Source organism: Oculina patagonica, chromosome 1 (genome assembly GCF_052425735.1).
Source record: "Oculina patagonica isolate OP01 chromosome 1, crgOcupat, whole genome shotgun sequence".
Classification (NCBI taxonomy): Eukaryota; Metazoa; Cnidaria; class Anthozoa; order Scleractinia; family Oculinidae; genus Oculina; species Oculina patagonica.
Genome location: NC_135758.1, coordinates 38,444,707 through 38,458,841, shown reverse-complemented (window position 1 = coordinate 38,458,841; position 14,135 = coordinate 38,444,707). Strand labels below are relative to the sequence as shown.

General features: G+C 40.1%; 1 protein-coding gene across 4 annotated transcripts in view; it reads left to right on the top strand.

The window, feature by feature from the left end:
* LOC144629442 (voltage-dependent L-type calcium channel subunit alpha-1D-like) overlaps positions 1–14,135 on the top strand; it is a 54,975-nt gene that overhangs the window by 9,845 nt on the left and 30,995 nt on the right. For 3 of the 4 annotated variants that reach the window (XM_078487650.1, XM_078487662.1, XM_078487669.1), the window contains 15 exons: positions 1,206–1,444; positions 1,673–1,777; positions 1,891–2,030; positions 5,703–5,806; positions 7,100–7,252; positions 7,364–7,578; positions 8,856–8,965; positions 9,597–9,712; positions 10,430–10,583; positions 11,188–11,360; positions 12,099–12,211; positions 12,434–12,543; positions 12,687–12,818; positions 13,301–13,370; positions 13,709–13,832. In XM_078487650.1, coding sequence (XP_078343776.1) covers positions 1,208–1,444; positions 1,673–1,777; positions 1,891–2,030; positions 5,703–5,806; positions 7,100–7,252; positions 7,364–7,578; positions 8,856–8,965; positions 9,597–9,712; positions 10,430–10,583; positions 11,188–11,360; positions 12,099–12,211; positions 12,434–12,543; positions 12,687–12,818; positions 13,301–13,370; positions 13,709–13,832 — 2,056 coding nt within the window. In that variant the 5' untranslated portion in view covers positions 1,206–1,207. Of the gene's footprint in view, positions 1–833; positions 1,445–1,672; positions 1,778–1,890; positions 2,031–5,702; positions 5,807–7,099; positions 7,253–7,363; positions 7,579–8,855; positions 8,966–9,596; positions 9,713–10,429; positions 10,584–11,187; positions 11,361–12,098; positions 12,212–12,433; positions 12,544–12,686; positions 12,819–13,300; positions 13,371–13,708; positions 13,833–14,135 lie in introns of those variants that run through there. The other variant, XM_078487657.1, reaches the window with a different exon arrangement.

Here is a 14,135-nt window from a genome sequence, read left to right as displayed (position 1 = left end):
AAGCATCAACAATACCATAAATTTCCAGTGAGATAAGTTGTGTTATAAAACGTGTTCATTCCGCCTCGTCTCGCCATGCAGCGAGTTAGTTTTTCGTCATGGCTTCAAATAGAATCAGTCACGTTTCTCAAAAAGGAAGAATAAGCCGTTAACAACTTCCTACGCAGACGGAACTCGTCGAAAAACTAAACCTGAATTTTCGTGCTGTCGGTAAAGTTTCGCGGAAGGCAGACTTCACGGCTTTGCATCTCGTCTCGTGATTGCTTTGTTGCTGTTTGACCTTTCGTATTAGTTAATAAAACGATTGAAAGCTTTAAGTTGTCCATTTCTCACTTAAAAAAAGAAAGCATTATACCATTCCCGGCAGATAACAGAAATATAGCGGCAACTTTGTGCGCAAAATGTCGCTCTGTGAACAGATGGTGAACAATGTTCACCCGCGACGACGGAAAAGCGAGTTTTCATATCTATCACCTTTCTTTCTATTGTAATTCGCGTCGAATAATAAACGAGGCGCTCACAGCGGCAAAATGGCTTTAAAGCTTTGCAGTGAGTTACAAGGAGATTTCATTGGCGTAAAAAGACGAATTATACAGTAGGGTTGTTTTTGAGAGGGCCGCCGTATCACGCAGGATTCGTTTGAGCGATAGGTTATTTTTTTTTGGAGTTTAAACACAAGTTAGGCCCTGAGGTGTCAGCTTGTCAGGTCGATGTCTTATTATAATAATGGAAAGAGGCGAATTTAAATATCAATAGCCAGTAAGGTCTTTCTAGCCTGTAGCAGGTGTATTATGAACTGATTAATATGCGTACTTCGCTACGGTACTTTTTGTTATGAGAACTCGAGACCATGGACCATAATTTCTGAACTAGCTGGTTACCGCTAGCGACGTCCGTTTAAAAGGGGAGGAAAAAAATCTGTCGCTTCGACATCATTGGCTGTGAGCTGATGAGCTTGTTTTGTAGAGAGTCGTCACGAATAACGACCACACTGTCAATTTATGCGCTCGTATATTTAGATCTCTAGGATGTGGGGTTGTGAGAAACTACACTAGCTGAGGCAACATTATGCCGTTTGTTAACATCGGTTATTGAGGCTGGTTGAGTACTGCGCAGTTTTCGTTCGCCCGCTCAAAGCTCTACACCGTTCACCATTTTGAAATGCGGACAGGCAGTTTTGACGCATTATTTGGTGCTTTCTACAGGGATGGATAAGGATAAAAATGAAGCTACATCAGCAAAGAAGACAGGCGACTCGTCCCTGGAAATGCCAAACGCAGGCGATAACAATGAAAGGTTGTCGTATTTGTCCCAGAAGGCGCGTTCCATGTCGCTGTATGGAAGTCAGTTTCTTCAAGATGCACGAAGTCCTACACATGCCCTGTTCTGCTTGTCAGAAACAAACCCGATTCGTGTTCTATCAAAAACTATCGTGGTGTCGAAATATCCTTTATACACGCTTTAATACTGTTTATAACTACCAGGGTTAAGTATTTATAAGTTGTATTCTTTAAGGTGATCCCCACAAAATGAGCCTAAAGGGCTCGCTAGCTTGTATTATATAATTCTGTGTTTTATATATAGAGATAGATATAATATATATAGAAGTAGTTAAGCCGTAGGCTGTTAATCTGTAAAACTGCGATATATTTGATCCTTAACCTATCTAACAGTGTTTGAATATTCTATTTTGCTTGCTATCGGAGCCAACTGCATCGTGTTGGCTTTAAACACGCCGCTACCCAACAATGATCGCACAGACATGGCACAACAACTGGTAAGAAAAAAAAACGGCAATCTTAATTATTTTGCCTTTCGTTGAAAAAGAATAAGGCCTCGAGAGGCGAACAGTTCGTATCTGACACTTCTTTCCTTGTTGTTTTGCTGCAGGAAAAGGCAGAATATTATTTTGTGGCTATATTTTGTGTCGAGGCGCTTTTAAAGATAATGGCTTTTGGCTTTGTGCTTCACCCGGGGTCCTATCTCAGAAATGGCTGGAATATTTTGGACTTCACCGTTGTAGTGGTCGGGTAAGTTACTCCCTAACATATGGCTAGTTAGTCGCTTTGTGCGCTCGCACATTTCGCTTGTGGATGGCGTTAAACGAAAATTTGAAAGTTGTTTGTTTTTGTTATTTATTTAGCCATAATTTTTTCAAACCAAGCACTTTTTTGCATAGAGTTTTACCGCTGAAAACGCAAAGGTGAATGTCTATTCACGTGGAGTAATTCCTTGATTTGAAGGGATTTATTTTCGAGTTGCTTTTTCAGCAGGCTTTCGGCGTTGCTAGTTTTAACAGCCATGTAATCATGCTGAAACGTAATAATTGGGAAGTTGGAGTTCCTCTTGCGCAAGCGCACTGATCCAGCGATGAATGCATGATTACGGTATAATCTTTTTTCAGTGTAAATTGCCCGGAATTTCTCATTCTCTGTACTGTTGTTAATTAAAATCTCCAGCAAAACAACAACTGTATTCCTGGCGAAAACGGCATCCTATTTTCTACAGATGAGAGTGAATTCTTAAATTACGCTCAAAATAAGTACAACTCGCGTTATGTTGCGATTAACGTAGTGTCTCGCAGAAGTTGTTTCGATTCAAGCCACGTTATTGTTATTTTTTTATTTTTTTAACACGGATCTAAGTCATGCTATAAATCAGTGGTTATTTCGACGCTCGATAAGAAGTTGTCGCCCGGGTGAATAGAACTTACGGAACGATAACGTTTTTGCAAAGCGAGATGTCGATCAAGTTCGTGCGGGGTTTTTTTAATGGCGTCGCGGTTCTTGATCGCTTTTTGACACAACCGGAAAATTCGATCCAACATAAAATTCGCTCTAACAGTGCTGTAAAACAGCTGCGTGCGAACTGTTTCAAATTTCGAACTGTTCGCGAATTGCAAATCATTTTAAAAATATATATATTGCGACGGATCGAGACACTGCAATTTAACCGCATTCGCGAAAGAAATTTACGGCTTGATAGTGCGTAAAACAGATCAGTTGTTTCGTTGTTCTTTTGTTGTGCTTTCATTTATGGCTGGACCATGCGGTCTTGCGATGAATTTTTAAACACCAACACTTTATCTTTTTGTGTGACTTATTGTTTGCTAGTCTGTAACGATCAGACGCAAGTAAGAATCACGATATATATTTCTTGGTCGAAGACAGTAATATTCCATTATTTTTATTTCGTTTCTCAGTGACCCAAGTGCTGTGACAATTGACTGAGTCCTATAAAAAAACGAAAAAAATAAGCGATATGACAAGATGACGCGAAACATGATCCATTTATCGATTTCTATTCAATATTAGACGGCCGATCAAGTTTTAAATATACCTTATAATTTCCAGTATAAACTAAAGCGAAAACGTTATTTATCCCTATTTTGTTTGCAAATTCAGTTTGATTTTTTTGCGCAATGAAAACACTTATGTTTGCCGCAGAAACAAACATTTAATTCTCTGTATTGTGCCTAGTTTGTCTGAAAGCTTTGTTTGACTGGTCTTCTACGTGCCAGTTTTCTACCGCAGACTATGGACAAAAATCGACTTAAGCTCGGCAACCCACGCGTTTTCTTGCCATTTTCGTTCAGTTACCGTAAGGTATAAAAATAAAGTTTGCCGTTAATTTTATGCTAAAGATTCACAGATTCAGCAGCTTTACAAAGTACGTAGCTATGTTTGGACAAATGTTAAATCTTTTCGATTTAAGAAATGCTTTTTACCGAGGTGATGTTAATGACTGTTTGGTATGTGAAGGTTATGTTTGATGCCTTCAGTCTAGCGCATAAAAGTTTGAGAACGCCGTGTAATTACTAAAAGGCTATATGAATGACACGAAATGTTTATGTTTCACATTGTGGAATTGACTATTGAAACTGATTAGCACATTGATCGAAAACGTGGCTTATTCGTTTGGTGGGCCAATATCTTTTTACTGTGGGTTCTATTACTAACATTTTTTCTAGTTAGCCATGGAAAAGAAATTTTGACTACACAGATGGTTGCATTTCGTGTCAACCGATTTTGAAATTCAGAAGCTAAGTTTAAATTATTTAAATACTAGAAACGTCCATCCAAAGTATGTCAATGATAGAAAATTTGTCTATTGTTTGTACAAATAAATGTTTGTTTTTCATTTTGCTTTACTGTCGTGAAAGACTCAGAAAAGAGGGAAAAACGAAATAAGTATTTTCAAACCTGGCAATGAAGAGCGGTTGGTCATATACGACACGTGGAAAGTGACACGAATCGAACGACTGATCGGATCATTCATTTGAATTCGCGATCGAAAGCTCGAAGTTCATACTTGAATTACTTTGAGCCGAGTTAGTCACTTTACCTTTAGCATAAGGCGAAGACATTTTATCGGTACATTAAATTGGCGTCGCCGTGACCAGTTGTAAAATAACTTGTTGAGCCATCTAAATGTGATATCTAAGGATAGGCTTTTGTAGTCTTTATTTTGTGGTTCTTTTAACTTCTTAGCTCCTTATGATGCATAAGTACAGGCTTTTATGGTACTGTAATTACAAGGCTAAAAGCAAAAGTTGAAATTACGCAAGATGTTTTACAAATACAAAGCGACGTTACTGAAAACGTGCCTTGAGGTTACTGAGCGAGCCCAGCAGATCTCACGTTCGAATTTCTCCAGTGCTGCACGTGACGAGTCAATCCCACGCGCTTGTTTGATCGTCACAGCTGAGTTCATATGATCTTAAGCGATCGCGGGGGTTTCTTAACACAAAAACATTTCGTGGGCACTATTTTGCTTGTCACACGCTCACCAAATCTATGTACAGCCTGATTCATTAAAAGCTAATGTTCAATTTCCCTAATGTTCAATTTCTGTAATGTTCAAGTTCCCAAACATTTAGCGTACACGCTGAATATTACGGAACTTCTGATCGGAGTACGAGTACGAGATCGAGTACGAGTACGACTTTCGAATTTCGATTCAGTTACGTTCCCGGGGCCCTCATATCTGTGGCAGCAGTTTTCGAAATTCCTCCAACATCGAGCAATCGTCAGCTTCCATTAAGCCGTCTAGAAACCAGTCTTTGAAAAGTTATACAGGGACTGTTTTTCATTTTGAACTGACGCATTTTGCATTCCGTCCAACAGATGTTCCCTTGTATAAAACCTTTATTCTCTCGGCTAAAATGACAGTGGCACGTTCGAACACAATTTCATTCCCAGCTACCCTTTCCTTCCTTCCCAGAAACTCGGCCGAATTCCACAGTACGGCCAGTGAAATTTGAGAGTCCTTGCTTTGATAAGTTGCCTACGTTGCTTTCTACATTTAAAATACAAAACATTTACAAAACTGAGCTTGGATAAGACTTCTTTCTATGTAAGCTTACTTAAAACCTGAATAGGCATAAATTCATAGAGGTTCGTTAAATCGAGGTACCACTGTTTGAAATTTATTCTTTTTTAATGTAAGTAATAACACATTGTATGATAATAAACCTCTAGTAATGTATAAAGTATAGTATTTTTGAAACATCTCAGGCTGATTTCTCACTAAGCACCCGGTAAATAAGAACTTGATCAGCCTGAACCCGAGAGCATCGGTTCTTATATGCGGGTGTTTACTGTATAACAGCCAGGTAATTCTCGACGATCAGTCATGTATAATTTGATCCTTGGGACAGGGACTTCAGGCAGAGAGATTGATAAATGCTTTTTATCCTACAGTATCATAAGTATGCCAGAGATCACAGATGGTAGCGCCATGGATGTGAAATCATTAAGGGCGGTTCGAGTGTTACGGCCTCTTAAACTTATCGCTGGTGTACCAAGTAAGTTCAAAGGGCTCATTATTGTAATAGGCCAGGTTCGAGTTACCCTTTGCCTCTGTTTCAAAACGAGACTACGTGCGAAACCATTCATATGAACATCTACAGGTCCATTTTCATGCAAATCAAACTCATTTTCATTTGAATGGTTTTGCACGTAGACTCGTTTTGAAACAGAGGCAAAGGATAACTCGGACATGGCCTATTCTATAATCCCGCGATTCCGCTTGCGCAGTTTATACGGAAGAACAAGCTCAGTGTAAAGCACTTTGAAGCGACGGTGAACGCCAGCCTAATCCACTTTACTTTTGAAGGAGATAAAACAACCAACTGAGTAATATTTGGTTGATTGATACTCGCCCCCATACTTTAGGATGGAACAGAGAGGAGGGAACCACCACGGACATGGGCGGGAAGCGGAAGTAAAAGGTACGGGAGGAGTGAAGGGTCAGACCCTCTATCATCCTTCATCTCACAGTACAATAATACTGACAGCAAAAACGTGAAAATCACTTATAAGTTGCTGTGTTGCGACGAAAGAAAGGCATCTTGCGACGATGGAAATAAACACAACTTTTAATCGGTCAAAAACATATTCAACATGGCTCCGAAACTTCAACCTCGTGAAAACTAGTCAAAACCGCGCGAACCTTCTCTTGACATCTGTCACTCATTTACAATGTAAAACGACATTAAACAAAACGTCACGATAAAGTCACGTAAGTGTCACGCTCTCCTTAACATGCTGTTCGACCCATGAGTGAGAGAGGATCCCGGACACGGTGTTCATATCTATTGTGAAATATAACAAAATGGTGCCAAATTTTACTCGTTTTCTCCCAGTTCCCGCCACCTTAGGAATCCCGCTTCCCGCCTATTTTCTCCCGGTCTCCCACCCTCCTGTCCCCCACTAAGATGTTCTCTGGGCTCTGCACAGCCGTTTGTAACGATCGTCACTCAATGCTTCCTGTAACGCAAAAAGTGACGAACCAAATTCAGCTGTGAAGCACATTGCGCTCTAAAATATGCCGTAAACTAACCCTCAACGAACGGATGCTTTAACTCGTTCCCAGTGGTGTATGCTTGTGAATAAGATATGCGGCTATGTTGAAGATAAAGATCCTAATCCGAACAAACCTTGCAAACTGAAGCCCACGAAATCCTGTATTTTAGTCCGTGTTTGAAATTTTGTATACAGAAGTCTTAAGTTAAGGTTGTACACTACTGTATGGTAGGTCCCCCTGTCCCTCGAAGTAGTTGTAAATTCGCTCTTTTTTTGTTCTTTTTCTGTTTTAGGTCTTCAAGTTGTGATGAAATCTATAGTCCGAGCCATGGTGCCTCTTCTCCAAATTTTGCTTCTGGTTTTGTTTTGTATTCTGATTTATGCAATTATAGGTTTAGAATTCCTCAAAGATAAATTTCATACGACGTGCCACGACATTGTAACAGGTAAGTACATTTTGTGATAATTCAATCTTTCTTTCTGATTTTTAACACTGTAACACTGCTTTCTTACACTGTAAGTAACTAATTTCAAGCCTGTCTATTTGATTTTTGTAGGTGAACCAGAAACGAATATTAGGCCATGTGACGCTGGACCCTTCCCTGGAGTTAGGCAAATTTTTAAAGGCAGAGATTGTCCTGCTAATTACAATTGTACCGAATATTGGACAGGCCCGAACGACGGCATCACCACATTTGACAATATAGCGCTTGCTATGCTTACAGTGTTTCAATGCATAACAATGGAAGGATGGACATCGATAATGTACAAGGTACGACACGTGAATGGAAGATTACCTTTAATGCGTGCGTTACAAGCGATGCAATACATGAAAAATATTTACTCGATAAAAATGGCCTTTTTCCCCAAAGGATGAGAATTGAACTTAGTCTTGAACATGTGGTTATCAACTCGTAATCGATCGAAAGAACTGCACAAGCGCAGTGTGTCTGACTGCTGTGCCGGTCAACCTCGTTTTCCTTGACAAGTGGTGTGGATACGAGCGACCCTGGAAACAGGGACGGCGGAGCATTTTTTCAAGTGGGGGGGGGGGGGGCTGACTAGTGACTTCAAGTGGGGGAACTTAAAAGACTCTTCCCTTAGTAAGTCTTTATTTTTTCAGAAATTCTGGGGGGGGAGGTAAAGCCCCCCAGCCCCCCCCCCCCCGGCTCCGCCGTCCATGGGAAAGTTCTGATTGAAAGTCCGAAAATATCGGACTTTCGTTTGAATTGTGCATGCCTAGCTTTCAAAACAACGACTCAACGAAATTCTTGGTTTTTTACTTCCGGCCATTTTTATTGTTTTCAAAACCAATCAAAATCGATCCTGCAACTTTCGAGAGTCGCTTGTTTCGTCAAGCTTGCGCAATGAGGAACGAAGACTCGAGGTACGAGATCGACCGCTGTGTGCGGGTAGGTTTTACAGAGACATGAGTGGTAATCTTGCCTGCACAACTTCAATCTTCAAATTTGATCAGAAAAGTGATATTTTGCCAGTTATGATCTTTAGTTAAAATACTCTCAGTATTGATAAATTCGTATAAACTGATTCTGAATTCGATGTCAAGATCGGCTTTGCCACAGTTTTTGAGACAAAGATGGATGACTAAATTTGACATAGATGTGAAAGGAAAACAAGTCCTTTGATATCGCCTTTGACAAGGATTTGACGCCCGTCAAAGTTAGTAACAGATTTGACGCGAGTACCTTTGTAACGCATTTGATAAGCGTCAAAAGCGTTTTATCTTTGAACAAAATCAAACACGGTCTTTGCCACAGTCAAAGGTATTGAGACGGTCATTTTCCACATTCACCCCAAGTCAAAGGTATAGGTCAAAAGCGATTTTTTGTGCAGTGTAAGTTTCAGTTAAGATTGGTCACTATGTAAGTTCATGTCATAATCCCACATACGGATAACGGGAAGCAAGGAAACGATCACCAAAAGGAAATCAGTGTTTTAGAGATTAAAACAAATTCTCCCAACAAGTACAATATGAAATGTGTGGAGACAAGTAAAGAGAATTTATATGTTGATTGCTTTGTTTCACAGACGTTTGATGCAATGGATCGAGATGGATATTTGTATGCCTGCTACTATGTTTCTCTTATTGTGATTGGTTCATTTTTCGTGCTTAACCTTGTTCTTGGAGTTTTAAGTGGGTGAGTTTTTTTTAACTTATTTCATTGCTGCTGCTGAGATTCAATTTTAATTCCCTTGTTACGAACAAGGAACACGCTGTCAGACCGATTCAGAAAAGACATATAAATTGCCTATTTTCAATTGCTGCCTTTTTAATGGCATCTGCAAATGAATAGACATTCTAGTCTTCTCGGATAAGGATAGGTAACCGTGGGCTTCGTCTCCTGCAACTTCACTGTTATGGTCAGCAGGGGACGTTAAAAAACCCACTCACTTATCGCAAAGAGTTGGGCACGAAGTTCCCGGTGCTGTGGTCGGTTTAGTCTTGTATTGTCTCTAAGGCTGGGGTGAGAAAAGCTCGGAGGGTAAATAAAGTATCCATACCATACGGCATACTCATACCATACCAGGGTACCATACCATACCATACCATACCATACCATACCATACCATACCATACCATACAAAGAATCTCAGTTTAATCATGCTTAAACAATAAAACTTCCCTTTCTTGACTTAGGTTTTACTCGAAACTAGTTATCATCCAATAGAAAACTCGTGTAGACCAAATATCGAAACAGTTAAATTAAACATGGCCATTTGGCGCCCGAAGACAATGAGTAATCTGATCTTTGTGTTCTCTCCCACCAGCGAGTTTGCAAAGGAGCGAGAACGTGTGGACACGCGGCGGAAGTTCTTTAAAGTTCGTAGACAGCAGCAGCTGAATCGTCAGGTTGACGCTTACATGTCGTGGATAGCTAAAGCTGGTAAGGCAGGGCTAGATTAACCGCATAAATAACTTTTGCTCCGACATGCTGCCCTTAATGCCACCCGGCGTAAAGGGCATGAGTGAGTGTGGAGTGAGTGAGTGCTCCGACAAAGGGCTTACGCTCGAAACGTCAGCTTTCCAAATTCGCTACGGTGGTTAATTTTACCTTTAGCAACTTCTTGTTTCAAATTAGCTTGGTGTTTCACTTGCAATTGTCCACCGACACAGCACAACAGTTTCTTTAAAAACTAATAAATTTGTTTATTTACATCAATGAAAGTTGTTTTTCGAAACATTTTAAAAATGTTCCCTCGATCCCATTTGAAAAGACCATGTTCGTATTCTCGGTATTGGACTGGAACTAACTTGCAATGGAGGCTGATGCGGGTAGTCTTTTCAAATGCAAATGACATGAAACTCTTTTTTTAATGATATTCCCCCGCATTGGCCTCCATTGCAAGGTAGTTTTAGTCTTATAACGAGAATACGAATATGGTCCTTTGTCCGTCATAAGATTCTAATTGTGTTATAAGTAAGTTACGTTTACCTCATAAATGTGGTGAAATGTGAGATGATCTGACTGCATCGACCCAGACTGCACCCATCCGAGTTATACTGAGAGGACTGGACAGAGGGCGGAAGTGACGTCATCCAATCATCGTAATAAAATCATAAACGTCATCTTCTCGTTTACATTGTTTATTTTTCTTTATAGCGGAAACGGCGGCAGATGAAACCTACAGCAGAAGGAAACATCTAAGCTTGAACGACTCACAATCACAGCTCGTCACCAATGACATGGTCAGTAATCCTGGAAGAGTTGTCGCTAGAAGAGAAGGGAACTGTTACCGAGTCAACATGCCCGAGAGGTAAGCTGGGTTCTAACTGGTGGCGTGCGCGGCACTGGTGCCCATTTTGTACTCTTCGGCGCTAAGATGTCTGGAATCGTTTTTGTGATTGCTTGACGGCTGTCTAGCTTATTGTAGCTCAAACGATTCCAAAACTTCTAGTGCCGAAGCTGTTATTCATTCTCCTTGAATTTTCTGCAGTGTAGGAATCGAGATGTTAACGAATCGCTAGTGATCTCGTGTGCGTGGTCCTACGTAGTGGTACATAACAACAAGACAATTTCCCCCTATTGACGATTTTCTTTATTCTCACAAACTGACCCCTTGACAATGCGTTGATACTGTGGAGAGAATTCTGTAGTTAAAATTTTTTTGTTCACCAATTCAACGTGCTATTGACACGGGGAATGATTATTGCTTCTTTGTTTTCTGGCTTTAAATAGTTTTGATTGATTTTCGAGAGGAACGATTTGTTTGCTTTGTACCTGGTGGAGTTTTTCTTAAGATGCTTATTAACACTTGGTTTGAATTTACGACGGTTGTTAGGCCTATAAATTATACTATCGCCCATTATTTTCCTGCAACTCACTCTTTGCACACATTGGGTGCCTATTTTTCATTTCAGAGTGGGCGCGCTTCAGCGGTTTTTACAGTGGCAGAACGGATTTTCCGTTAAGGTTGGTCACATGGTCAAGACGCAAGTATTTTATTGGACCGTCCTGGTTTGTGTTTTCTTGAACACTATTGTGTTGGCTGTGGAGCATTACGGACAACCCGAGTGGCTTAATGTATTTCAAAGTAAGTTATAAATGGAAACGTTTGTTAAGAAACCGTCTTACAACTGCTATTAGTGTGCGTATACTGCGGCTCATCTTTGTTCTAATAATAACCTCCCCGTGGTTAGTTTATTGGAGGCGCGGTGGACTCCTGATCGAGTGGTCCGGGTCTGACCTCTGGCCGAGGCAATACGAGTGTCCTTGGGCAAAACGTTGCCTTTTTCCACCCAGGTGTATAAATGAATACCGGCAGATTTAATGCCGGGAGGCGGGTAACCCTGCGTTGGACTAGCATCCCATCCAGGGGGGAGTAGAAATACTCCTAATTGCTTCATGCTACGGGAACCGGAATAAGGCTCCGGCCTGATTGGCCACTATGCTCGTAAACAGACTGTACTCGTAAATGACGTCATTTCGTCACTATGGCAACTCCGATGCCAATATGTAATACAACTGTGGTAATCGTTGTTAATGGCGACGTAGTTAATTCTCAAGCTTGAGCGGTGTTACCCCTGAAAAATCCAGTTGAGCCATCTTAATGCCGGGAGGGGGATCACACTGCGTTGGACTAACATTCCATCCAGGGGGGAGTAGAAATACTCCTAGTCGCTTCATGCTACGGGAACCGGAAAATGCTCCGGCCTGATTGGCCACTATGCTCGTAAACAGACTTTATCTAGTTGTGGTTAGAGAGTCCCTTGGAAATCTTGGTTATCTAGTTGATCATTGAATATAAAGATGTTTCGTTCATTTCTTTCAGAATACGCGGAAATTGTGTTTTTAACATTCTTCTTCGTGGAGATGGTTCTTAAGATATATGGCCTTGGATTTCACGTTTACTTTAATTCAAGCTTTAACTGCTTCGATTGTGCTGTAAGTGATCGCTTTATGAAAAGTTTTTTACTTTAAATTTGCTTTCCTCATACAACACAATAAAAATTATTTCGATAGTTAAACTTATTAAGGTAATACAAAGTACGAGGACGTTTATAGAAATGCAAAGAATGCTCAAATCAGCAAATATTCAGTTGAACGTCTATACAGGGACAGATTCCACCAACTACAAAGCCTTTCTTTACTGTTTGCTCTTAACAGGTTGTGTGTTCTGGATTTTTGGACCTTATACTTGATACTGTTGTGGGACTTAAACTCGGCATCAGTGTCCTGAGATGTCTGCGTCTTCTCAGAGTCTTTAAAGTAACGAGGTAACACTTGCTTGAATTGTCACAAATTCTGATCAATTTTGTTATGCAGTTTCTATTCCCAGTGATAGTGAGTAAGAGAATCACATTTGTAGCATCGAAGGTTTCCTGCTGACTATTATTATTTATTTTTTATGCTATTACAGACACTGGCGGTCGCTAAGAAACCTGGCTACATCTCTCGTGAGCAGTATCAAGTCTATCGTGAGCCTGATTTTCCTGTTATTCCTGTTTATCCTGATTGCTGCCCTCCTTGGCATGCAAATCTTCGGGGGCAAGTAAGTTGATTTAGTTGATTTAGAGTAAAGTCTCTCCTTTTCGTTCCACAACTTAACTGAAGCCATAAATTTCATTTCTTTGTATTCAGTATGTCAGCCTAGATTGTAGGTTCCACTTGGTATTCAAAGTTTGATATCATCATAACTTTTCGAAACTTTCAAAAGATCGCTACCTATTTTAGTTTGAGTTCAGAGTGTTTCGTCACGTTTATAAAGACCGAGAAGAGAGTTGAAAATACAACGTGCAGCGGAGTGTTTTTGACAAACTTCCAAGTATTTGGAAAAGTGATGAAACACTCTCCCGAGTGTTGTTGGGTTGTCTTCTCAATCGAAACTAAAACTACGGAGAAAACAGAGAAATAAAACCGTTAAAATTACGTATCCAAACCACCGTCACGGTTGTGCATGATTGCCTGTGTTTTAACTATGGATTATTTATGACTGAAAATGTTTTGTAACCACGCGCGTTGAATTTCACCCAGGTTTACAGAGGACGAAACTCCACAAACCAACTTTGATAATTTTCAAAACGCCATGTTAGCTGTCTTTCAGGTTGGTATTTGTTGATTTATCAGTAGTAATAATTAGTCAGTTTTTTCGAGTTTGTCATTCTTAATCTCTTAATATTCGTTAGTCGAAACAATACATGTTTATTTTCGGTCGTTTCTCACTTTTCCTGTGTTTTTTAACCTTACTAAACTATTATTTTGAGGTTTTCTTCAATTTAAAGTAATCTTGTTACTTAAATTATGACATCATTATGGCATAGCTCCTTTAAATTTTCCGCTCATTTGTCTGCAAAAAGCTGAAAAGAAAAGTAAAACCATATTCCACGATTCCTTTGTTACATTTTTCTTGACCTCTTGGTTTGTTGTTTTTGTCTACAACAGATACTTACAGGAGAGGACTGGAATTCTGTTATGTACAGTGGCGTGAAGGCACTCGGTGGACCCCACAGCGCTAGTGGAGTCGCAGCAAGCTTGTATTTTGTACTTCTCGTTATCTTAGGAAATTGTATCCTTTAAAACATACTGCCATTATTTAAATTATTTAAAAGTTTGCACATATTTTGGGTTGTTATTTATGAAAGGCTCGGTGGCCTAATGTTTAGGGAGGCAGCGTGGCCGACTGGTTTAAAATACTGTTGTTGAATTCCGAAGGTTTCGGGTTCATATAGCAGGGCGCGTGAGTGGACGGTTTGTTTCTAACACTTCATGAATCTAAATCTGAATTTTGCGATCGAAAATTAGATTTCCCGTTCCATTTATTGACGAACCAATCTTAAATTGCAGTCCGAAAATTTCACCTCCGAAGGTG